Genomic DNA, 27,288 nt, shown 5'->3' with positions numbered 1-27,288 from the left:
AGAAAAATAGAATCAAAGTATGGGTGATAGTGCTAGAGAATGCCATTTTATACAGCGTAGTCATGGAAGGTCTTTCCAAAAAAGGTGCATTTCAGCTCAAACCTGAATGAAGGAAGAGTAAAACTCTTTTGGCTATTTAAAGTATAAACCTTCCAGATAGGGGCGGCAGCAAGGGCAAAGGCTGTGAGACAGGAGTGTGTTTGATGTTGTTGAGGAACAGTAAGGAGGCCAGTGTGGTTGGAGCAAGGTAAATAAGGGAACAAATTGTAGGAGTTGACAGCAATTAGGGAATAGGGGCAGATCATGGAGAAATGAGTGTGCCAAGGTAAAGATTTTGGGCGTTACCATGAATGGAATGAGAGCACTTTGGGCATGAGGAAGACTGGGTAGTCTGAGAGGAGCTAGCAGTATGACAATCAATCAGTCAACAAATTGATTAACTAACTAATTATTTTGGGGAATCCAACTAAAGTCATGCTCATAGGGCAACTTGTAACCTTAAAATGAATATGTTAAGAAAGAAGAAAAGGCTGGGGAAGAAACAATGATCTATGCTTTCATCTCAAGAAGTCAGGCATAGACTAATAAATTAAACATATGGTAGATTACATGTATTGATTTGTAAATACCAAATATAACAAATTTATGATATTGGGTGTCATCCATGTGCCAGTTCTGTTCAAATTGATCTACTGATACAATGTAATCCTAATAAAATGTCAATAGGATTTGTATGAAAATTGACAGGGTGACTCTAAAATTGATATGGAAATGTGAAGGACCAACGATAATCAAGACATTCTGAAAGAGAAAAAATAAGACAGAATGACTGCTTCTACTCATTAGAAGATTTATTTTAGTCCAGGTGCGGTGGCTCACCCCTGTAACCCCAGCACTTTGGGAGGCTGAGGCAGGCAGATCATCTGAGGTCAGGAGTTCAAGGCCAGTCTGGCCAACATAGTGAAACCCCCATCTCTATTAAAAACACAAAAATTAGCCCAGTGTGGCGGCACATGCCTGTAAGCCCAGCTAATCTGGAGGCTGAGGGAGAAGAATTGCTTGAACTCAGGAGGAGGAGTTTGCAGTGAGCCGAGATCGCACCACTGCACTCCAGCCAGGGTGACAAAGTGAGACTCCATCTCAAAAAAAAAAAAAAAGATTTATTTTAAGATTTTAACATAACATAGTATTGGCATAAGAGTAGACCAGTAGATCAATGGAGAAGAAGAGATAACTCATGAATGTATAGATACTTGTCTAATGATGAGTCACTGCAAACTAGTGGACAAAAAAACAATCTTTTCAATAAGTAGTACTCAGTTAACTGCATATCCACATAAGAAAAATGAAACTTGACCTTTACTTCACATTACACATAAAAATCAAGTCTATGTGAATTATATATCTAAATCTGAAAGACAAACCAATAATGCTTTAGAAAGGAAGCATTATCCTATGGTAATAGGAGAATATCTTCATAACTTTGCAGTGTGGAAATAGTTTTTATTTTTTATTATTTTGTATATTTTGAGACAGGATCTTGCTCTGTTGGCCAGGCTGGAGTGCAGTAGTGCCATCATGGTTCACTGTAGCTTCAACCTCTTGGGCTCAAGAAGATGCCCCCACCTCAGTCTCCCAGGTAGCTAGGACTACAGGTACGAGCCACCACGCCTGGTTAATTTTTAAATTTTTTATAGAGATGGGGGTCTCCCTATGTTGTCCAGGCTGGTCTCGAGCTCCTGGGCTCAAGTAATCCTCCTGCCCCAGCCTCCAAATGTGCTGGGATGTGAGCCAGCCCAGGAAACAGTTTTTAAATAAAACAATACTAACCTGAAACAAAAGGATTAATAAATTAGCCTAAATCAAATGTAAGAACTTCTGGTCATCAAAACCTACCACGAAGAGAGTGAAACAGCAAGTCCCTGAGTGGGAGAAAATATTTGCCACACATGTAACTGATAAAGAGCTCATGCCAAAACTAAGGGCTTCTACAAATCAATAAGGTAAGACAGCCAATGGACAAATGGATTAGAAACTTAGCATAACTGATAGACTGACAACGTGCCTGGCCTCAAAAATAATCAGGGATATACAAATTTAAATGAGAATGAAATAACATTACAACCTCATCAGAATTACTGAAATGTAAAAACTACTCATTCTTTTAATTTATTTTTGGCAAAGGTGTAAAGCAAAGGAAACCCTCATGTGCTTACTTGTAGGAACATGTGTTTATACCCACTTTGGAAACCAGTTTGGTATGTCTACCAAAGTTGAACATACAAATTACCCTATGAGCTGGTTGTTTCATTCCTAGAGAGGTATATCAAAAAGAAATGCATAGCCTGTAACTCCAGCATTTTGGGAGGCCAAGGCAGGAGAATCATTTGAGCCCAGGAGTTCAAGACAAGCCTGGGCAATAGAGTGATACCTCTGTCTCTATAAAAAATTTAAAAATTAACCGAGTGTGGTTGCACATACCTGTAGTCCCAGCTACTCAGAAAGCTGAGGTGGGAAGGCTACTTGAACTCAGGAGTTTGAGGCTGCACTGAGTCATGATCGTATCACTGCATTCCAGCCTGGGCAACAGAGTGAGATCCTGTCTCAAAAAACAAAAAAGAAAAAAAGAAAGAAAAAGAAAATGAAACGTGTATGTATATTTGCCAAAAGAAATGTACAAAGATGATATGTCAGTATAATTTGTTATAACCAAAAACTCAAAATAAACCCAATGTTCATCAGCAGGAGAATATATAAATAAATTATGATATATAATCCTACATTAACTTAACTGTTTGAATATGGAAGTGACTTGGAGCCACATAAATAAATCTTGCTGACCTCAATAAAATATATCCTCAACTCCCCTACGCTCAGAGTCTAAGGCTTAAACAAATGTCAAAAAACATCAATAGCTATTTCATTACCACTCAACAAAAGGCAAAATGTGAAGGCAGGAAAGTCAGAGTAGAAAGCACCACCACCTTAAGTGACTATGGTCAAAATATTCTCCTTATGCAAAATTTACAAAAACACATAAAAATGATGACAAATGACCATATGAACACTTGACTGGGCACTCCACCCCACCTTAGGGCTTTGGAAGAGGTCTGTGTAAATAAGGGCCCCTATAGCTTAGGCTGTATTGTCTTAATGGTAAATCCAACTCTGGTTACAAGTGAGATGATCACTTTCAGAGGAAGAGAAGGATACAGATTGGGCCGTGGCACAGATGGGACATCTGGAGTACTTGGCAACGTTCCATTTCTTGAACTGAGTAGTGAATGCATACGTGTTTGTTTTGTGATAATTTATTGAGCTGTACATTTATACTTTGTGCATTTTTCTATATGTGTGCTACATTTAAAATTTTTTAAAGCTTAAAAGGTAACTATAAAAGGTGATAGATATGTTAATTTATTTGACTGTAGTAATCATTTCACTATGTAAAAGGATATTAAAATATTATGTTGTATGCCTAAAGTATATACAAATAAAAAATTGTTCAATAATTTAAAAAGTAAAATGTTTAAAATTACTTTCCCAAAATAAAGTAATTAAACTTCCTAAAGTGGCTAATTAGCAAGGCTTGCTATTTTACACATTTAACATATTGGAGAGACAGTTTGCAAGCATTATTTCTTTGGAATCAGATAAACCAGGTTCACCTCCCAACTTGCATCACTGAATAACTCTATAAAGTTGCACCGTTCAATATGGTAACCACCAGCCATAGTGGCTATTAGGCACTTGAAATGTAATTATTTCAATTTAAGGGGTGCTAAACACCATGCTCCTAAATAACCAATCGGTCAAAGAAACAATCAAAAGAGAAATTAGAAGTACTTTGAGAAAGAAGATAATAAAGATATGACATACCAAAACCTAAGTAATGTAGCTGGATCACTGCTCAGAGGACAATTTAGAACTGTAAATGCATATATTTAAAAAAGAAGAAAGACCTCTAAGCAATAACCTAACCTTAAAACACTGGAAGAAGAAAAGCAAATGAAACTGAAAGCAAGCATAAGGATGGACATTATAAAGATTAGAATGGAAAATTATAAAATAGAGGATAAAGAAACCATTACAAAAATTGATGAAATCAAAAACTGGTTCTTTTGATCAATTTTGATCAACAAAATTGACAAACCTTTAATTAGACTGCTGAGAAGAAAAGAGAGAAAACTCAAATTACTAGAACTGGAAACAAAAGACGGAACATTACTACCAACCTTATAGAAATAAAAAGGATTATAAAGGATTCAAAATAATTATAATATTCTTATGAACAATTACATGTCAATAAATTAAATAACTTCAACCATCTTAGACCAACAATCTCAGTAGACCTCTAACAAGTAAAGAAATTGAATTTGTGATCAAAAAATTACCCACAAAGAAAAGCTTAAGACCAAATGGCTTCACTGCTGAATTGTACCAAACGTTTAAAGAAGAACTAATGTCAATTTTTCACAAGCTCTTCCAAGAAAATAAAAGAGGAGGAAACACTTCTTAACTTATTCTATGAAATTAGTATTACCCTGATACCAAAACCAGACAAACACATCTCAAAAAAAAAAAACTACTGACCAAAATCTCTTAAGAACATGGAGGCACAAATTCTGAACAAAGTACTAGCAAACTAAATCCAGCAACATACAAAAAGACTGCATTTCATAACCAAGTGAGACTCATCCCTGGAATGAAAGATTGGTTGGTTTAACATCGAGAAATCGATCAATATAATACACCATATCAATAGAATAAAAAACAAAAGACACATAATCTTCTCAATAGATGCTTTAAAAAGATTTTACAAAACCCAAAACTCTCCTATAATATTAAAAAGAATAAGAACTCAAAAAACCTAGGAATGGAAGGGAATTTCCTCAACCTAATAAAGAGAATCTGTGAAAAAACTCACAGCTAACATCATACTTAGTGATGAAAAACTGGATGTTTTCCCCTAAGATCAGAAACAAGACAAGAATATCTATTCTCACCACTTCTATTTAACATTATACTGAAAGTATTGGCCAGTGCAATTAGACAGCAAAAAAAAAAAAAAAAAGGAATTTAAAGGTATTCAGATCGGGGAAAAGAGAAGTAAAATTATCTCTATTCAAACATGACATAATCTTGAATATAAAACATTCTAAGACCAGCAAGAAATTATTTGAGTCAACAAGTATAATTTATCAGGGTTTCCAGAGAAACAGAACCAAGAGAATGTATATATATTATACACACACACACACACACACACACACACACACACACACACACATAGAGACAGAAAAAGAGATTTATTATAAGAAATTCGCTCATGTGATTATGGAAGCTGACTAGTCCTAAAATCTGAAGCCTACAAGCTGGGGACCAAGGGGAGATAATGGCTTAGTTCTAGTCCTAGTCCAAATGTCTGAGAACCAGGAAAGTTAATTTTTTTTTTTGACTTACAAAAGAATTCTGTGGCTTTATATATATATATATACACACACACATATATATATATATATACACACACACACACATATATATATATATATATATATATATATACACTCTTTAATTTCTAAGGTACATGTGCACAATGTGCAGGTTTGTTACATATGTATACATGTGCCATGTTGGTGTGCTGCACCCATTAACTCATCATTTACAGTAGGTATACTTCCTAATGCTATCCCTCCCCTCCTCCTCACCCCATGACAGGCCCTGGTGTGTGATGTTCCCCATCCTGTGTCCAAGTGTTCTCATTGTTCAATTCCCACCTATGAGTGAGAACATGTGGTGTTTGGTTTTCTGTCCTTGTGACAGTTTGCTCAGAATGATGGTTTCCAGCTTCATCCACGTCCCTACAAAGGACATGAACTCATCCTTTTTTATGGTTGCATAGTATTCCATGGCGTATATGTGCCACATTTTCTTAATCCAGTTTATCATTGATGGACATTTGGGTTGGTTCCACGTCTTTGCTATTGTGAATAGTGCCGCAGTAAACATATGTGTGCATGTGTCTTTATAGCGGCATGATTTATAATCCTCTGGGTACATACCCAGTAATGGGATGGCTGGGACAAATGGTATTTCTAGTTCTAGATCCTTGAGGAATTCCTTGAGGAATTGCTGTCTTCCACAATGGTTGAACTAGTTTACAGTCCCACCAACAGTGTAAAAGTGTTCCTATTTCTCCACATCCTCTCCAGCACCTATTGTTTCCTGACCTTTTAATGATCGCCATTCTAACTGGTGTGAGATGGTATCTCATTGTGGTTTTGATTTGCATTCAGGAAAGCTAATGTTGTAGTTCTAGTTTGAAAGCCAGCAGACTCAAGACCCAGAAAGAGCTAATGTTTCAATTCAAATCCAAAGGCAAGAAAAAACAGATGTTACAGCTCAAAGGTAGTCAGACAGAAGAAATTCCTTTTTATTTGTGGGGAGAGTCAGCCTTTTTTTCTCTTCAGACTTTTAACTGATTAAATGAGGCTCAGCTACATTACGAAGGGAAATCTACTTTACTCATTCTATCAATATAAATGTCAAACTAATCCAAAACATCCTCCCAGAAGCACATAGAATAACATTTGACCAAATATGTGGGCACCTCATATCCCAGTGAAGCTGACACAAAAAATTGACCATCCCAGCAAGTTTGCATGAAACAAGATCAATATACAAAAATTAATAGTATTTTTATACAATTGCAATGATCAATATGAAAATTAATAGGAAAATTCATTTGCAATAGCATCAAAAAGTATTAAATACTTAGGAATAAACTGAACAAAAGAAATGCAAAAGTTATATGCTGAGAACTGCAAAACATTGTTGAGAAAATAAAAAAGGTCTAAATAAATGGAGAAAACCCTATAATCATGGATTTTCCAATCCTTAACATTGTTATACTCCCCAAACTGATGTGTAAATTCAACACATTCCCTATCAGAATCCTAACTGACTTCTTTGTACAAATCAACAAGTTGATTTAGAAACTTATACGGAATTAAAAGAGACCTGAAATAGCCATAATCATCCTTAAAAAGAAGAATAAAGTATGAGGACTTAAACTTCTCTACTTCAAAACTTACTAAAAAACAACAATAATCAAGATGGTGTGGTACTGGCATAAGGATAGGCATACAGATCAATGGAACAGAACATTGAGAGCACAGAAATAAACCCATATGTCTACGGTCAACTGATTTTGGCAAGGGTGCCAAGACCCTTCAGTGGGGGAAAAATGGTCTTTCCAACAAATGGTGCTGGGATAACTGAATAGTCACATGGAAAAGAATAGGGACATTTATAGAGATTTAAATTAGATTAGGGGTAGTTTATGGCTGAGGACGGGGCCAGGGTAGTAGGTGAGTGCTAGTCAAAAGATATGAGATTTCAACTCAAAGGGATGAAAAGTTTCTAAAATTACAGTGGCTCACACCTATAATCCCAACATTTTGGGAGGCTGAGGTGGAGGATCACTTGAGCCCAGGAATTTAAGACCAGCCTGGGAAACAGAGTGAGACCCTATCTCTACAAAAAAATTAAAAATTAGCCAAGTGTGGTGGTAGATGCCTGTAGTCCCATCTACTCAGAAGGCTGAGGCAGGAGGATCGCTTGAGCCAGGAGGTCCAGGCTTCGGTGAGTTATGATTGTAACGCTGCACTCCAGCCTGGACAACAGAGCAAGACCCTGTATCAAATAAATAATAATATTTATATATCAAATAAATAAATAATAAATATACATTTGCATAAAATTTACACAATTGTGTATACACAATTATACATAATTGCGTATATTAACATATGTATAACCATATGTGTGTAACCATGTGTGAATATACTAAATTTTATACAATTTTAATTTAAAATTGTGACACACATATGAATATATTAAAAGCCATTGAATTGTATACTTTAAGTGGGCAAACTGTATAGTATGTGAATTATATCTCAATAAGGCTATTTGTTTAAAAAAAGAAGAAGAAACTCTAAATTTTAAAGACAGTACGAAAAATACACAAGGCATCTCATTAATTTTTATATTGATTACATATTTTCTATATATTGGTTTACATAAAATATATCATTAAAATGAATGTCATGTTTCTCTTTATTTTTTTAATATGGCTACTAAAAAAATTCAAAATTACATACATGGCTCACTTTATATTTCTATTGGACAGTGCTGCTCTAGCGATTTTACACAAATGACTTAAACACTCTGAATCTCAACTTCCTTATATAAGGCTGTAATAATCGTACTGGCTTCATACAGTTATGGTGAGGATTAAATGGTTTTTAAATAACTTAGCATTCGGATGTTAGCTTTTATTCTAAGTGTTAGTTCTTATTATCAGGGAAGCCCCTGGGTGCCACTGAGTACAGCAGTCATATAAAAAATCCCCAGTAGACTCCTTGGATTTATTTTACTATTATAAAATTATTTTTAGAAATGAATCTTAGAAACCATCATATCCAGGAATCACCAACTGTCACCTTGCCAAACTGTTGTTTAATAACCCCATGGTTTTCAAAACTTGAATCTAAGTATCTTTATTGTGGGACTGTGCTCTCTACTTTGCTGTAGGCCTGACCACTCCCTATTCCCTTAGCAGAGCCTCACACCTGAGTTACCTCCTTGGTATTGGAGGTATTTGCATTTATATCTGATCCTACACTAGTCCAAGCCCCTCATCTTCCTGATGAAGAAACGGGGGCACATGGGAGGGACATATCTAATTCAGCCTGCAGAGGACCAGGCCAGTCCTCACACCTGCAATGCTTTGTCCAGAAGACCCTGAGGGACTGCAATACAGGCTGTTCAGCTTGTATACTAACATGCTATCTTTGGGAGTCTCGGTGGGACTTTCAAAGTTCTTTAGTTTATTGCCACTGGAGAAATAAATCATTACTGGCACTCATGATACCTTTAATGGAGACCAGTGGCTCTTTCTGATGCGGAGGGAGAGAAGATGGTACTTGAACTCAGAAATTCCAAATAGCCTGGTTTAACATACCCGAAAAATCCAGTTCTGTGTAAATCTGCCAATTACCCATCTCTTCAGCACTGATCTTCTCCCTTTTATTTCCTTCCTCATATTTGTTTATCAAATAACACCAAAACTCAATCATTTGATTCCCAGGGTAAGCCCAGAGAGAAATGCGACCTGGGATCATTATTCCCATTTCATTGTTGGGGAATCTGGGCCTAAATAAGACAGGAATGCGACTGCTAAGCAAGAACCAGAAGAGAGTTTGGCAAAGTTCACTGAATGCATATTTTGTTTTTGCCATATCCAAATACGACCTGCATTATTTAGTTATTACCTTTCTTTTTCTTCTTCTTCTTTGTTTTTTTTTTTGCTCTGTCACACCAATGCAGTGGTATGATCATAGCTCACGGCAGCCTCGAACACCCTGTCTCAAGTGATTTTCCCATTCCTCCCACCTCAGCCTCCTCAGCAGCTGGGACTACAGGTATGTACCACTATGCCTGGCTTTTATTTTTAAGGGACAGAGTCTCACTATGTTGCCCAGACTGGTCTCATACTCCTGGCTTCAAGTGATCCTCCTGCCTTTAGTTTTTATTTTCCTTTAACAGGCACTTACTGTTTTTATGTAAGTCAACTGATGTTGAAAGGAAATTTTACTTCAATGCCTTCAGTAGAAAACTAGTATCACGTGCCATTAATAGAAGGTTAATAAATATAATACAAAACAATTCTAATTAGAAACTGTTGTCTGGAGAGCTTCTAAAAATCCTAATGCCCAAGCCAGACCTTAGAGCTATTAAACTGGAATTCCTCTGGGGAGGGAGCAATCAGGCATAAGTAATTTGTTAAAGCTCTCCCCAGGAAATAGCATCATGCGGCCAAGGATGAGACCCTCTAGAATAGACGCTATTGACTGCTAATGCCTCTGAGGCTGAAGAATGCTTGCCCTCCTTAAGAAGAGAGATCAACAAGTGATAGAGAGGTATTAAAGAGGCACTAGCCTGAAACCGACACTTTCTCCTTAGCATCAGAAGAACTCAAAAGTAGCTTTGAAATGGGAAAAGTTCTCATTGGTGATTTGTAACTGTTGAAGGGGTTGCTCCTTTGCAGTCCAAAACCAGTTCACATGACACTTGTCCTTTGGAAAACACTGGATCAGAAGACCCCAAGTGGTGTGGTTTCTATTCCTGTGCTCTTTCAGCTCCAGCAGCTAGCTTCCCAGCCAAAGACTCCCACAAGGTCACTGGAGAACCCCTACTCACCTCTGTGTTCTCCAGCAGGGATTCCAAAATGCCTGCATTTACATCACACTGTCAGACACATATTTCTATTTCAAAATGAATCTTCTCAGTGGTTCACATTAAAAAACCTTAAGACAAAACCGCATCTCTGTCTCCTTTCATTTCCTCTAAAGAAGCCCCTTGTTTTCATCTAGGAATGTCTGGCCCTAGTGAAGGCTTTAAGTCAGCCCTGCCCTTTTGGATCTTAAAAAGAGGTATCGCTAGGGAAGAGGGAGAAACAGGAGACTTGGTGCAGATCCCCACATGACTCTGAGAGGGTCTTCTGCTGTGAAGTTTCTCTTTCATCCCTCACCTCTGAACACACACAAGACTCTTCTGATGGAAGGATGCATGAGAACGAAAGCTGGACTTTTGGGTGGGGATTCCAGATCTCCATAACATCATTTTCTTATCTGGCTTGGGGCATCACTGCAAGAACTGGGTACCTGCCTGTGTGGACTTGGGTTTAGCTGCCCCAGAAGGACTAAGTGGCCTCAAGAGCAAGCAGTTTGGCTCACTAGGCAGGTTGTTGAGCAAACCTCTGATCTGCTCACTTCCCACATTTACAACCTAGAATGCTGACAGTGCCTACCACCAGACGAGCAGGCTGCTCTACTGTCTTGTCAGCAGAATCCTTCTCTCTTGTTTCCCTTAGAGCCTAAGGTCCTGCTTTGAGGTCTCCTCCCTATTCTCCATCTCAAAGTTACACAGTCTCACCTCCTAGCCTTAGCTCTTTTTGTTCCCGTAGTCCAGAATGTTCTTCTGCCCCATCCCTGTCTGTCCAAAGCCTACCCACCCTCAAAGTTGATTGTAAATGTCACCTCCTCCATAAAGCTTAAGATGATTCCCCTGGTCAAATGATAACAGTAATGGAATTAACAAAAAATAACAGTAATAATAAAAGCCTAGCATTTACTGAGTGCTGCTGTGGGCAGGCAATGGGCTAAGATCTCATATGCATAATCTCAACCAAATCGTATACTAGACATATCACATTATCCCTGCCCTGCCATTTTTGATACCAGCTTACCTGTTCTCTCTGTGCCTCATTTTTCTCAGATGTCAATGGGGATTATAATACATCTTCCTTGTAAGATTGTTTTAGGTATAAAATAAGCTAGTGTATATAAAACATCAGCATAGTACCTGACACCATGGTTTTGGCTTAGTGAGTATTATTACTTCTTGTAACAACTTAAAGGTCTGTGTTTGTACTGATAAGGACAGGAGGAATGGAAATACTGGGTAAAAGAGGGCAAGGTCCCTGGCAAGGACTCCACCCTCAAGCCTGGACCCGCAGCCCTAGATGAGAACTTCACATCCCTGTTTTCCCGCTTGAATGTTGCCTTTTCTAAAACCACCCTGGCCCACCACACCCCCCGCCCCACCCTGTACCCATAAAAACTCCAAGTTCCACCGGCAGAGGAGCAGAGCAGTGCAGCAGAGAAGGAGAGAAGGGAAGAAATGTCTGAACATCAAGAGGAGAAGAGGCAGCTGGACATTGGAGACTATGGTTGGAGAGGAGTTTGGCCAGGAATGGCTGAATTCCTGAGGAAGAGTATCTTCCCACTCCACCCCCTTTCCAGCTCCCCATCCCACTGAGAGCCACCCTCACCACTCAATAAAGTCTCTGCATTCACCATCCTTCAAGTCCATGTGACCTGATTCTTCCTGGACATAGGACAAGAACTCGGGTACCAAGAGGGCAGAGTGTAAAAGGCTTTCACCCCAACCCTCCACTGAGCTGGTAAACACTTAGCTGTCAGTGGACAGCAAATGCTAAAAGAGCATTGTTTGTAACACATGCCCTCTTGGGCTCTAGAGGTCACGGACATCCCCTAGACACTGCCACGGGCTGATACAGGTTTTGTTCCTAATGGTGTCCAAAGGCAATCACCCCGGCTCCTGCTCCTGCTCTCCTGTGTGCTCCCCCTCCTGCAAGGGGTTTGAGTGAAGTGGCCAAGTAAACAAGCCACCAATGTCACAAGTCCCATGAGGAGGTCAAGTGAACTCTCCCATCTCAGTATTATTCTCATCTTACAGATGAGAAAACTAAGCAATAGACAGGGGTTGAGTAAACAGTCCAAGTTCAGTGAGAAGCAAGAATTTTACTTCCCTCTGGTCTTCACTGAACTTTGCTCATCACAAAGATGATGTAAGGATAATCTACCAGTTGCCATGGGAACTCATTTCATCAGCATCTCAGCCATCCTGGAAAATTTGCATACATGACTTTATGCAGAAAGAGAAAGTTAAACTGACTTGAAGTCAACTGGCTCTACTGGCTACTGTCCTTTAAGATACTGTGGTATTTGCATTGCATCATGGTTCTAGGGTATTCCAAAGACAGGTCTGCTCATTAATCCTCATACTTTCTCTCATTCACCAAGAATGTGATCCAGCTAAGGAAACAGATGAGAGCAACCAAGGAATGTGCTGGTGGAGCAGGTGTTGAATTCCTTCTCTGCATTTCTGCTCTTCCACTCTTTAATTGCCTTCTGGCAGGATGTTCCTGAGGCAACACCTAAAGCTTAGCCAGCTTAACTGCAGGTCTGCACAATAACAAACCCTTCAGAATTTCAGCACTCATTTCTTCATCAAGGGCCCCAAAATTATGGTTGCGTATCACCTACTCATTTCCTCTTGGTTCAACCTCACATGCTTCCATACTACTGCTGACCATCTGTACATGTTACTCACCCCTCTCCTCCTTTCCTCTATTCAAATAAGCCAGGCTGGGTTAGCACTCCAGACGTATCCCTATTGATGGTTGGACAAATAGGATACAGGTTCCAGAAAGAGTGACAACTTTCTTTCCTGGAATCCCTGCACAAAATGCAGGGTCACATATGGCCCTGAGGAGGTATTTTGTGGCAAAGAGATATCTGAGTCTAGTAGTTTGAAAGTACTATGGCTAGCAGTGGTTCCAAACTCTCTACCTGGTCACCCTAGGGTAGCATAATAAATTCACAGGACTGTTGTGAGGTATTTTAAATTTTCCAAGGAAAAGACAGGATCCTCCATATCTGTTGAACACTGCACAAACTTGGGGTTGTTCATGGTTTCAACATTAGATTACGTCATGTTCCTTTCAATGGTGGCATATTTTGAGGAAGCCATGTTTTTGGCAGTTACTGTGACAAAAAGCAAGTGTCACAAGGAAATCAGTGTGGAAGAGGAAATGAAGGTGGCAGGGCCCACTCTGATTCCAAAGTTTAAGGAGTTGTATAGTGTCCAACAGGCCACACATCCCATGAGTAAGTAATTGTGATGATTTGAGAATACAAAATATATATATATTTTTTCAATGTATCTTTTTTTTTCAAATGGCCAGTAAAAAGCTGTTAGCACATAAAGACTTTTAAGCGATTTGACCCTAACTACTTAATCAATGAATCTGTTTGGTATTTCTTTTGGCCTACAGATGCCATGAAAAAATTACTGAAGCACTAAGCGTTCTGCGACCAAGGAAGATTTGGAAACTTCAGGTCTGGTCAAGTCAGCCATGTTTCACAGCTCCCAAGAACTTCATTGGTACCTGATCCTATGACAAACATACTTGGGTCTTGGTTTTGGTTGTCGTGGCTGTTTCATCTTAGAGGCTTTTCCATATTTTCGGTGCTAAATGTGCTCACTACATGGGGCCTGTGCAGCCACATGCCTCGGCCAGCACCTGCCTCAGCCTCCCTGGGCATCTTTCCCTTTCCTCTGTGCTTAAGTCACACCAGCCTCCTTTCTATTCCTCCAATCCGCCAAGCCCTGTCCCACTATAGGGGCTTCTTACTGATTCTCATCCTGGTTCACCTGTAGGTCTCATCTTAAATGCCACCTCATCAGAGAGCCCTCCCCTGTGATTCTCTGTCTCACCACCCATTCATTTCCTTCATAGCATTTTGTCCTTTGCACATACCTATTTAGCTCTAGGAGGACAGAGTCCAGGTCTGATCTGCTTACTACATTAACAGAATTTAGCTGGGTGCCTGATATGTAATTGTCACTCAATAAATAACTGCAAGGTTAACAAGTGCCAGTTTAAATCATGCACAGGTATTTTAACTGCGGCCCTGTAGAGCCCAAAGCATTTCAGAAGGCTTTTCTGGCAAACAGCCCCTCAGATGGACACGTGGGACAATTGCATCACTAGCCACAGGCAGAGACAGTCAAGGGCGGTGTTTGTGATCAAGAATCCCAGCTCTGCCACCTCCTTGCTGGCAGAGACTGGGGAAGTTACTCATTCTGCCTCTACCAGTCATGTCTTTGCCTAGAAAAAGGTTGTTAAAAGGACTAACTATAAAGCTCTGAAGTAAAATCTGTCAAGAAACAAGCACTCTAAATAAAAGTTAGCTGCTTTTATTAGGACAAGGACAGTGTTCAAGGACTATCCCATGAATGCCCACACACCATTCTGAGGGGAAGGTTCTGCCTCAGAAACTGACAGGTCCAATGCCTCTTGCTTGTTTTACAATAAAAGCCTCAATTCAAAATATGAAACATGGACAATTAATTCTCAGCCCCATTGGCGTCCCCCACACAACTCATAAATAAAACCAAAAAGAATCCGTTTATGGAACTTTGATTATCCAGTTGGACAACAGAAATGGAGAATGTCAGGCAGTGATTGCCAATTTGTCTAGACTCGAACTGCTCTATGGCACCAAGCACATGGTGGAGTGTGTGTGCCTAATCCTTCCAATCTTTTGCTTGTCCCCTTCTAACCAGCTGTCTTCATGTTCTAGGCTTAAAAGTAAGCCCAGTGGACCCTGGTGGTGTTTCGGTTGTACCTGGGAAGCTCCAGGGGCCAGGGGCTGCTCACAATCGCGGACAGGAAATGCCACATGGCTCCTCTCCTTGCAGTGGGAAGAAGCATGAGTACCAGCCTTCATCTGTCCACACCTTAGTTACTGTTGCTCTCTTTCCTGGGTCTCCTTCCCCCAACCTCTGCCCTACCTGATCCTCATGTCTGGATGCCTCATTTTCACAAACCCCTGGAATCACATCACTCTTCTCTCCAAGAGCTATCTACACTTCCTATTTCATGCATACCCACATCTTAGAAAACCATTTCTCCCACTGGCTTCCTATAGATGGCCTAGCTAAGGGTAATGTCTTTTCTGCTAACCAGAGTTGCTGTCACTTTATAAACATTATATAGGATGGTCTTACAAGACAGATGGTACTGATGAACTCAAATACGTGATGTGTTTCAATCCCAGATTCTCCATCTACTAGCTACGTTTTTCATGGCAAGTTAACTTTACATCTCTGAGCCTCAGTCTCCTCACCTGTAAAGTGGGCAGAATAGTTTCCACCTCATAGCTTTGTTGTGAGTACGACATGAGAAAACTCACACGAAACACACACCACAGTACCTGGTCCATAGGAAGCATACCCAAAAAAGTCTACTACTGTGGTTTCTCAGGTCAACCCCCCATTTGGCAGGTCTCAGCTTAGACATCATCTCTTCTGGAAAGCCTTCCCTCACCGCCACCCCAAAGATGTGTGTGCATCTAAAGCACCTGTGCCATGATTGTCATTGCAAGGTGTGTCACACTGCCATGTCATTGCCACTTAGCATTTTTTTCTTCTTTTTTTTTTTTTTTTTTTTGCCCCCTAGAATACTGTGAGCACATTAACTGGTGGGGTCAGTGTTCCTTCTACTGTGGCAGAGCACCTGGCACAAAGTAAGTGCTCAGGACATATTCTGGTCACATTAAAAATAGCTATTTAAACAAGCAATCTAATAAAGATGAAGTTTTGCTGTGTTATACACTTATTACTGCTACTTTGTAAGACTAGACTCCCTTGGCAACCAAACACATTTCTTTTTTATATTATTTAATTTTAATAAGAGTTACCATATATTGATCCATGTTCTATGCCAAATGTAACTTAATCCTTCTATCAGTTCTCTGAGGTAGATATTATCAGTAGTCCCATCTTACAGATAAGGAAAATGAGGCTCAGGGAATTGAAGTAATTTGCCCAAGATCATCTAGCTAGTAGAACAGAGCTGCGACCCAAACCCAAGACCGTTCATCTCCAGTGTCTGTTTCCTTTGCTGTCCCCGACAAGACTAAGGATGCCACTTTCCTTTTTGTTAAATTTTCCAGCCTCCCAAATACTGTAGAGTGGCATTTCATCATTATTGGCACCTACATAACAAACATGGTAATGCCTTTGATGTAAATTCCTTTGGTGACTAATCAACCCCACCTTGCTGTATTTTTGTCTTTGGCATTATTTAACTTTCATGCCTCGTCAAGTCTCCTCAACTGGAGTACAACCAGTTGATGATGGTGCCCAGGTCTTAAGATTCTTTCTGTCTCCCCAGGTCTAAAAGGAACATCTCTCACCTACTAAAAAACAAAAATGAAATTGAGTTTGTCTATTTGGCTGTTTCATGTTTAAGTAAAATGACTAGAAGATCATCACCAAGTCTGATGGGTATTGGGGACAGCTTGATTTGGATATGTGGTATACACAACTTTCACACTGGGGGACCAGGGAGGCACCTCAAGAAGATAGACACACTTAGTAACCTTTGTACTATTTGATTTTTTTTTCTTTTTTTTTTTTGTTTTTTTTTGAGACAGGGTCTCTCTCTGTGACCCAGGCTGGAGTGCAGTGGTGCAATCACATATCGCTGTGATCACAGCCATCTGGGCTCAAGTGATCCTCCTGCCTCAGCCTCCTAAGTAGCTGGGACCACAGGCATGTACCACCACACCCAGCTAATTTTTTAATTTTTTTTTTTTTTTTTTTTTTGTAGAGGTGGAGCTTCCCTGTGTTGCCCAGGCTGATCTCAAACTCCTGGCCTCAAACAATCCTCCCTCCTCAGCTTTCCAAAGCACTGGGATTACAGGTGTGAGCCATCATGCCCAGCATGGTTTATTTTAAACTAGAGGCATGAGTTACTTTTTTAAAGTACCATCAAGAATAAAGGTAGATAGGTAGGTAGGTAGGTAGATAGATAGATAGATAGATAGATAGATAGATAGATAGATAGATAATTTTTGAAGCCAAAAATTAGAGAGAAAATGACAGGGCAGAAGACTAGGGGTCATAGTTATTTTCCAGAGCAGATTTCCAGAACAAGATACAATAAAAGCCTGATGAATATTAATATAAATTTTCTCTGAATGGAGAAACAAATGCAGCCTTAAATGTGAGTCCCAAATCAACTGTCGCAATGGAGGATGCTCCAAATTGCAGGCTCCAATTTTTGGTCAATCCATTTCTCTCCAGGAGAATTCTATGTGCTCTAGGGTGAGTAGCAGCAGGAATGTATTTGTTGGATGGTGCTTTAACAATTCATCCTATAAATGCAGGGGGTGCCGGTTAATATTCAATAATTATTGGTTGGAGTTGATGTTGATAGGGGACCCTCAGACAAGAGATGACAGGACTTCACCACAAACATCTGCCCACTCCATGTTGTTCCCACCTTGCCTTGTTCTACCTGTCTCTACTAACAGCAAGACCAGACCAACTGTTCTCATAACTTTCTAGCATAAGCACTTCTACTTCTCAGCAATCCTACAACCTAGGACACACCTACTTCCTTCCAGTTGCCCACACACCCATTTCTTTCACTGGGATTACCAAAGAGTTGCATTTAGAGAGGGGGGGAAAAAAAAGGTTTCCATATGCAAATGGCAAAATCAAGGTCAAAGTGGAACACTTGCTCTGCAGTCAGTCCAGTTGAGCAGGCCAAAAATGCCCACTGGGATAATGAAATTCAGTAGTGACTGCATCTACCACCCTCTGCCCTTATCATGGGCCAAGGGTAGAAGGACGATATTGTAAACATGTGATCAGAGTCATCTTTGAAGGGGAAGAAATTAGTGAGGACATTGTAGGCCTTTTGAAAGTGAAGCTGATTCTAACTGCTCAGTGGGTTCTCCTTGAACCCCTGCTCAGACAGAGCTGATTTATCCAGACATGGGAGTTGCAACAGAGAAAAAGTTTAATTCATGCAAAGCTGGCTGTACAGGAGACTAAAGTTTTATTGTCACTCAAATCAGTCTCACTAAAGGCTCAGAGGTTAGTGGTTTTTCAAAGATAGCTCAGTGAGTAGGGAGACAGGGAGTAGGGAATGTTGGTTGGTTGGGTTGGGGATGAAATCATAGGGAGTGGAAACTGTCTTCTTGTGTTAAGTCGGTTCCTGGGTGGGGCCCATCCGGTGGTCAGAAATGCAAAAACCTGAAAAGACATCTCCAAAGGCCAGTCTTAGATTCTAAAATGGTGATGTTATCTGCTGGAGTAATTGGGGAAGGTGCAAATCTTTATACCTCCTAAGTAATGGCTGGCTAGGCATACTTCCTAATAGAATTCAGACCCCTCTCATCCTCCTAACTTGGTGGCCTTTCATTAGTTTTAAAAGGGCAATTTAGTATCTGGGAAGGGCCATTATCATTTAACTAAATTTCTCCCAAAGTTAGCTTGGCCCACACCCAGGAATGAGCAAAGATACCCAGAAGCAAGATGGGGACAGATAGGTCAAATCCCTTTCACTGTCATGATTTTCTCACTGTTATAATTTTTGCAAAGGCAATTTCCACTCTAGGAATCCTTTGCAAAACATTAAAACAAAACAAAACATGTACTCGAAGGGCCACTGAAAAACTGAAAGAGCTAACTCAAGCAGTTTTCTGCCTCCAGGAAATACCACACCTAAAACAGATACTTCCTCATCACCATCCGTAAAAGTACAACATTTCAGCAGTGACCCAGTAACTTGCATCCATCCCAGGAGAAGGTTCTCAGCTATGAGCACATGGAATTATATTTGAAATATGAACTACGGTCTAACTAGGTCTGTCAGATTGTAAAACACAAATTCTTGATCCACTACATACTCTGCCTTTTGTATGTGCTTCACTTATCTTTTCTTTCAGTAACTTTTTTTTTCCTGATTAGAAAAGTAATACAAGGTCATTGTAGACATTCTAGAAAATTTAAGAGATCATTGAAAAGAAAACAAAAATCATTTGCCCTCATACCATTCATATATACACTCAAATTTTGTGCTCTAGAACCTTCTGTTACCACTAGGGAATGTATCCAAGTCACGTGGCACCAAAATCACGTGGCACCAAACGATGTTAGTGGTGGTGAACTAACCTCAATTCTTGCCTCCTCATGAAACATGAGGTTTTCCTTGACCCCTTCATAGTCCTCGTGACAGGAGTGCCTCGCTTACTCGGCCCACAGCTCTCAATCCCTCATGGGACGGGGAGCACACAGGTGAGCAGGTGCAGGAGCCAAAGCAAATGCTTTTGGGCACCGGCAGGACCAAAACTCTGTGCAGGACCCACAGCAGCATCTAGGGTGGAGTACCCATGACCCCTGGAGCCCCAGAGGGCATATGTTACAGTGCACTTTTTTTAGCTTTGCTGTCCATGGATGGATTAAGTATTTAACAACTCAGTGAACCCTCTGCCTTTTTGCAAGGGCAGAGGGTCAGTGTAACAGCCTTTAGCATCCTCATCCATGGCACCTGAGATCTCGTTCAGGAAAAATCAGGTTGCATGAACGAACGAATTGAAAAGTGGTGAATGTGGAGGATTTCGTTGCCGATGGAAGTGGCTCTCTGCAGGAAGGGGAGGCGGAAAGGGGAGGGACCCGGAAGGTATTCTTCCCCTGAAGTCCCACCGTCAAATCATCCCTCTAAAGTCAAACTGCTTTTTTCCAGCATTCAGCTGCTTCTTCTCTCCTCCCCTTCTCTGCTCTCAGCCAGTGGAGCCTAGGGTTTTTATGGGTGCAGGATGTGGGGGCAGGGTGGGCCACAGGTGGTTTGGGAAACGGCAACATTGGAGTGGGAAAACAGGAATACATGTTCTCACTTTGGGCGGCGGCACCAGGCTTGAGGGTGGGTCTTTGCCAAAGACCCCCACCCTTTTCTGCCTAGAATTTCTCTGTCTCCTGTCCCTATTACTCGGAAGAAAGAATTTGACCAAAGGGCTTAAGACAGAGTGAGAGACCCAGGCAAGTTTTAGAGCAGGAGTGAAAGTTTATTTAGAAAGTTTTAGAGCAGGAGGCCGGACACGGTGGCTCACGCCTATAATCCCAGCACTTTGAAGGAGGCCAAGGCGGGTGGATCACTTGAGGTCAGGAGTTTGAGAACACCCTGGCCAACCTGGTGAGACTCTATTTCTACTAAAAATACAAAAATTAGCCGGGTGTGGTGGCTGTAATCTCAGCTACTCAGGAGGCTAAGGCAGGAGAATGGCTTGAACTCAGGAGGTGGAGGTTGCAGTGAGCTGAGATCACACCACTGCACTCCAGCCTGGGTGGCAGAGCGCAACTCCGTCTCAAAAAAAAAGTTAAAAAAAAAAAAAAAAGTTTTAGAGAAGGAACAGAAAGAAGTACACTTGGAAGAGGGAGGGTGACTTGAGAGATTCAAGTGTGTGGTTTAACCTTTGATTTGGGGTTGCATATGCTGGCATGCTTCTGGGGTGAAGCCTCCTCCCCTGATTCTTTTCTTGGGGTGGGCCGCGCACATGCACAGTGGCCTGCCAGCACTTGGGAGGGGCCACATACACAGTATGTTTACTGAAATTGTACACATGTTCACTTGAGGCATTCTTCCCTTACCAGTTGAGTGTTCTTAGAAGCTCATACACCAGTTAGATGCAACCATTTTCCCTCCTACTGCGCATGCTTGAGCTCATTCGCCCATCTCCTAAGATCTTATCGGGAAGCTGCTGATCACCAACTTCAGGTGTTCTATCTATTGGGAGACTGCCTTTCCCTGGTACCAGCTGTGACCAATTATTATTTTAGAGAGACTGTTTAATAACCATCTGACCCTCACCTGATGATTGCCTGACATTCCTGGTGGTGGTGGGTGGGGAGAGGGGGTGGGACCCTCTTCTGCCCTGCTCATGTCTGACTAGCTATCTGCTGTAACACTTACACTCTTTTTTTGGTAACAGCATGTATCTATGAGGCAGGAGGTAGAAGCTACTTCCCATACCCCTAGGCTAGAAGTATCCCTTCAAAAGCAACTGACCATTTGGGGAAAGAACCTTTAGTTTTCATTATCCACACAATTGCCCTATTTCTGCACTTCACTGGCCACACAAATCACTTGGGCTCACCTAACAGACACATATGACTGTATCCATAATAGGTTCATTGCCCATTGCACACTGCAAGTCAATACGCCGAGAGGCCAGGTTGCAGCAAGAAAGAGGTTTCATCGTAGGGTCACTGAATGAGGAGACATTTAAGAAACCTTAAATCCATCTCCTTGTGGCATTTGGTGATAGGGTTTTCAAGAGTTTGGGAGTGGGCCAATGTGTTGGAGATGGTTGATTGGTTGAAGAGTGCAGGGTGAAGTCATGGGACAGGGTGAAGCTGTATTTTCAGGCTGATCCCCTTTCTTTGTGGGGGTTTTCAAACTGAAACGGGGTAGAATTGGGGACCTGAAAAACAACTTAAGTGATTCTTAAACAAAAGCGTTATGATTGTAATGTCAGAGATCCCATCTAAAGGAACAATAGGGATACAAATCAATTCCTACAAAATCTTATTACCCTAATGTCAGAAATCCTATCTATAGGAATAATGCAGATGCAAATGGTCAGGATCTAGTGCTACGTGACTTTGAGCAACAAGGAAGTGGGCCAACATGCAGCCTAATTAATGCTTAATTATAACTATATTTCTCTCCAGAACCCAGCATGCAATTCTTGTCAACCCTGTGAGGGTGATTTCATGACTCTCAATGGCCTACCACTTTCCACCTAGTAGGGCAAACCTGCCTTGTCTATCATTTTCCTTGTAATAAGCCCATTCTCCTTGTCAGGGAGTGGTATAGTGGTATACAGGTGATAAGCAAGACTTCATGAAAAGGCTGGGGGAGCTTGTAAGGCAAATTATTTGCTCCTAAGAGACATAAACAGGAAAAGATAGACCTTTCTTATTCCAGATGTCATCAATTCTTAGTGGATTGATGCCTGGAACTGCAGAGCTCCTTGGAAAACTACACCCAGGGCAACCTAATTGATGTAGATGTGAAATCTGTTCAAGTGACCTCTAGGAAGTCACCGCAAGCGACTGAATACAAAATAGACTGTTGCAAGAAAAGAGCAATTTGCCGAACAATATGTACAGTATGATCCCATTTATACAGCCAGATAGATATAAATACATAGAGAAGCATTGAGAAGCTCTGCAGGAATGCTGGCAATGGTAACCTCTGGAAGCCACAGGAATCAGGGCTTCGACATTGTATGCTATGTATATTTGTATTGTTTGAAGTTTTTACAGTAGGATGCATACAGGTATTGCTTACGTAATCTTCTAAACATTTTAATTGTTATAAGTACACATGGCTTCTCCTTTATTTGAAATGTGTACTAGATGATCAAAGCATTCTTCTAGGAGAAAATACGTTTTTGTGGCCAAAAAAATTCTTGAAGTTATTTTTGGTTTTTAGGGGGTTTCCTCCATCTCACAGCTTAATCGTCAGTCACATTAACCTTGCAGCTCAGCATGCCCTCTGTCAGTAGACCTTCCTCGTCCATAGGGTAAGCCATAGAAAGCTTATGGGTATCCGTTCATTTTGCCTGGGATCAGGGTCTGGATTGTGAAGTGGGACATGTTAATAAACCTCTTCTCCAAAATCAGGTCAATGGGCATTCGGCTGTTATTACCAGAACGCTGGCTGGCCGTGCAGGGTGTCCAGAGATGAGTGAAGCATAGGTTGTATCTCCAGGCAATGGAACACAAGTGTACGACCTGTCTCAGAGAGTGGGCTGTGGCCTCCACATTAGAACAACCTGCCAGTGACCACATTAGAACCTCCACTGTTAAAATGCAGGTTCCTGAGCCCAATCCCAGATCTGAATCACAATCCCCAAGCATCAGCCCCAAGAACCTGAATTTTGTTGTTATATGCAGAGAAAGTATGAGAACTACTTCCTCTGTGGGTGAACTGGACTTACCAAAGTAGTCAGTCCCGAGGGGCAGAGATGGCATAGGTGCCAGTTCTTCTTTTTCATCCTAGATGCTCAGAGTCAAATTCGTGGCTCAGCTCTAGCCAAGTGACTTCATTGTGGGAGGACAATTCAGAGCCCTGTTCCAGGCTCCTCACATTGATTCTGTCTTCTTCCACTCCTCTTTGTCATCTTTGATGTCCCCTTGTAAGCTACCAAAACACTTTCTGGGACACGACAGGATAACAAAATAAATAAGTGCAAGCAGCCATTCATTAAACATTCAGCCAGGATGTTACTTTAACTGCATCCCATCATATCTCATTAATCTTTACACCAGTCCTAAGATCAGGCACTATTATTAACCCGATTTTACAGATGTGAGGAACTGAGGCTTAACGAAGGTAAGTAACTTGCAGGTGTGAATACCCAGCTCTCTAACTCCAGGGCCTATCCTCTTAAAACCCTATTATTTGTCCCTGGTGGAGGTGAACACGGGGGGCCCTTTCATATAGGACTAGCCCTTGGGCTGCAATCTGAGCGGAAAAGGGAGGATCACAGCATACTTTGAAGCTTCTTTTGCATAACTGGCACTGGATTTTTACTGAGACTTTACGTTACGGTTTTGTTTTTTTGTTTTTTAATTTTGAAGGTGCTTTTATGAACACATGAATAAAATATTTGTGTCATTTTGAACCTTATTTGTCTTATTTTATACATGTATTTATTTATGGGGGGACACAAGGACTCATCTGTAGTGGTGCAGCCACTGTAAATAAATTAGTGAAACTACTTCACGTCAATTTCATATAAAGTTTTCTGTTCAGTACACTTCAGTGATGGATGGAAGGAAATTAATACATGTTTACAAAAAGCCCCTCCCTCAGTTGTTACATATGCCACAGAGATACCAGTTGTGAAAAGTGCAGGTGCACTTACACACATACACACACACGCACACCCCACAAATGGTATCATACAAACAGCATACCTGCAATCTGCTTTGTCCACTTAATTGTATATCTTGGATACAGAACTTGTTTCACTGGAACGCTAAAAGGCAAAGTCTGGGGAGGCCTAGAGAACACAGGGGATGGGAGGAGGCACTCTGAGCTGGAGGTAAGGTCTCCACCCCCCGCAAGAGCACAAGGTCGGATAACCAGTGGGACTGCCGGCTTGGCGGCCAGGGCCCTCCCCGGCGAGACAAACGGCTGGAGGGAGGAAGTGTGCGGCTGGGAAGCTCCGCTGCTCTCGCCGGGTTTCCCATTTCCCCCTCCCCGCGCTGAGACGGCGAGGAAAGTTAGCCCGGAAATCTGCGCCCGCCTAAAACCCGGCCTGGTCCCAGTCACCGCCCCAGGAACTTCCCCCGCTGCAGGGGCCGGGGTCGAAAGCAGGGATGGAGAAGTGGACCCGCGCGGGTGGACTCCGGGGCGCGGGGGACTCCGGGGCGCGGGGGGACTCCGGGACGCGGGTACCGTCTCGCAGCGACCTCTGTCGGCGGCTCTGGGGATCGCCCGCATCTGTCTGCCTGTACCTGGTATACGTGCAGGTACGTGTTCCTGTTCACGTGCAGACTGGGCGGGGGATGGGGGGGGGTCCACACCGGTGTACACTTTTGCATACCTCTTAGCAACTTGAAATTCCACCACAAGAGATATCTTTATTCCACTGTTCCTGTGCATCTGCGTGGAGCCCCTAGGGTCATAGATTTGCGTGCAAATGAAATGAGGATGTAGTCTGGGTGCCCAAGAGGGGTGCCTTGAGTGTGGTTGTCTGTATGCCTCCCTGAGGGTATTTCACTTTCTGCTCCCATCCGCCCCTATGAGCGAGTATCTATGAGCACAGGATGTGCACATATTTGAGTCTTATTAGTGGTATACCCAGTTTCATCATCTCCCTGGGGTTGTGTCTGTATGAATGTGCATGGGTGTGTGTGTGCACGCGTGTGTTCCCCCTCAGGGAATGTGGGCAGAGGTGCATGGAGCCAAGATGGGTGGTAAATAGTATGTTTCTGAAATTAAAGGACTAATGTGGAGGAAGGTGCCCCAGATGTACTAAACCCTTTGCCCTTTATCTCATCCTCTCCAACTTGGGAAGAACCAGGATTTTGCTTTTAAGCCCTTGGGCATACAGTTGCTCCATCCTGACAAGAACTCAGCCTCCCATCTGACCGCCCCTTGGCCTTCCTTCTTCCTCGATCTGTGGAACTCAGGGAGGCTGCCTAGTGCTGTCTCTAAGCACCTTGGCCATGATGTAAACCCAAAGAAATTAGCATCTCCATCTCCTTCCTTTTTCCCCACCCAAAAGTCATTTCCTCTTAGTTCATTACCTGGGATTTTGATGTCTCCTCGTTATTGATACACATACAGAGAGACAGACAAAAAAGGAACTTCTTGAAATTCCCCCAGAAGGTTTTGAGAGTTGTTTATAATGTTGCAACAAGTCAGTTTCTAGTTTAAGTTTCCATCAGAAAGGAGTAGAGTATATAAGCTCCAGTAGCAGCAACAGCAGCAGAAGAAACAACATCTGTTTCAGGGCCATTGGACCCTACATCCTGCCCAGAGCAAGGTAAGCACTTCCCAAGCCCCTTCCTCCCTCCCCTCACTGTGGGCCTGCAGTTGTCCAGGTGTAGAAACTGTTAGTGTGCTACCCCAGCACCTGGCAGCAGGGCGCTGATGGATTCCTGGAAGCATCCCTGATGAGTCACATGCTGGAACATTAGTGAAAACTTAGTACTTTGGGGTCTGATGTACAGTGTCCATTTTAAAAGCCAACTAATAATAACTGTATAGCAAGATCTGTGTGTATGCATATTTTATGGAAATGTTTGTTTTATCTTATTTTGAAATGGTATGTATTGATGTATAAAAGTATATTCCTAAATATTAATGCCCGTCAGTGAAAGGATTGTATAGAGCTAAAGTGAGTGGTGCCTGCCTTACTATTGAAACTTTTAAAAAAGCCTTTCATGCATTCCTTAAAGTAATTGAATTCATAATTATATCTTATAACAGTGTTACAAATCAGACTTGCTCCCATATTTGTGATGGTCTTGATTGTCAGTTGTGATACCAACCAAACTGATAGCTGGGTTCCCTATTCTTGTGGATTAACTAACTTTGGCCCCACTTAAAAAATGAAAAGCTATTATTACTTCCTGAGGAGTTTTTAAATCTGTGAGAAGGGGGAAAAAAACAACCTTTACTGTACTGGTATCTGATACTTGCCCAGGTAAAATTGTGTGCAACAACAATGCCATTTTAACAAAGGCATTACTAACCCCCAGGTGATGACCCACTTTTTCAAACAAGGAATTTCAAGATACTAGATGGAATGTGGGTAACCTCTTAGAGTTTGTTTTACTGGAGTCTGAAGTTGTACGATTTCCATACATTCCTTCATTCTACTAATAAGTCATGGAATCCCTCTATGCTGGACTCTGGGGATAAAGTGTGAAACAAGGTAGACATGATCCATGGCATAAGAGAGTTCACTCAGTGTGGCAGAGAAGACAAATAGTAAAGAAGAGACTGTATTGTTGCCATTGTAGTAAATGCTATGGGAGGAGGGGAGCAAATAGTGGGTCCTGACTTCATCTAGGCACCATGACACTTGACATGAATTATGTTAGTAACTCCTTACTACAGTAGCATGCCCATTTTACAGATCAAGAGTGTGGGGCTTAAAGAGACCAAGTGACTCACCCAGAGTCACATAGCTAATAAGTGGAAGAGCTGGGATGACAGTTCTAGAAGTCTGCCTGGCCCTCAAACTGGGGCTGTTTGCATGTGCCACCCATGCCATCTGTGACTATATCTTTTTATTTTTTAATAATAACTCCCTTTTCTAATTAAAGGTAACAAACAAAATAAAACTTGAAAAAGAGATGCCCACCCAAGTGTCATTGGTGTGCTGATGTTGGCACCAGTGTTGGGAAGCCCTTAGCATACCCCAGGAAGTAGGAGTGTGTAACGTGGGGTCCCTTTGTCCTTCATGCAAGGGTTTCAAGAATTTAGAAAACCTATGAAATTGCACACACAAAAATTTGTTTTAATCCTCAAGA

At 41.5% G+C, this 27,288-nt stretch overlaps 1 protein-coding gene across 1 annotated transcript; it reads right to left on the bottom strand.

The window, feature by feature from the left end:
* Window positions 1-1,498: 1,498 nt before the first annotated feature.
* LOC141407095 (uncharacterized) lies at window positions 1,499-25,525 on the bottom strand. The gene is made up of 3 exons (XM_073994687.1): window positions 24,217-25,525; window positions 23,235-23,452; window positions 1,499-2,599 (listed from the first exon to the last, which is right to left on the bottom strand). The coding sequence occupies exons 1-2, from the start codon at window positions 24,905-24,907 to the stop codon at window positions 23,358-23,360; spliced, it is 786 nt and encodes a 261-aa protein (XP_073850788.1). The 5' UTR covers window positions 24,908-25,525; the 3' UTR covers window positions 1,499-2,599; window positions 23,235-23,357.
* Between the last annotated feature and the right edge of the window lie 1,763 nt (window positions 25,526-27,288).

Source organism: Macaca fascicularis, chromosome 6, assembly GCF_037993035.2.
Source record: "Macaca fascicularis isolate 582-1 chromosome 6, T2T-MFA8v1.1".
Lineage (NCBI taxonomy): Eukaryota > Metazoa > Chordata > Mammalia > Primates > Cercopithecidae > Macaca > Macaca fascicularis.
The sequence above is the reverse complement of the archived record's forward strand: the minus strand, read 5'-3'. Positions and strand labels throughout refer to the sequence as shown.

What these genes read in the sequence shown, in the direction of transcription:
- LOC141407095 (XM_073994687.1), bottom strand. Translation starts at nt 24,907, where the DNA reads ATGCACAGGAACAGTGGAATAAAGATATCTCTTGTGGTGGAATTTCAA. An exon ending in GTGGACAAAGCAGATTGCAG is followed by an intron (nt 23,453 to 24,216) that starts GTATGCTGTTTG and finishes GTCGTGTCCCAG; the next exon opens with AAAGTGTTTTGGTAGCTTAC.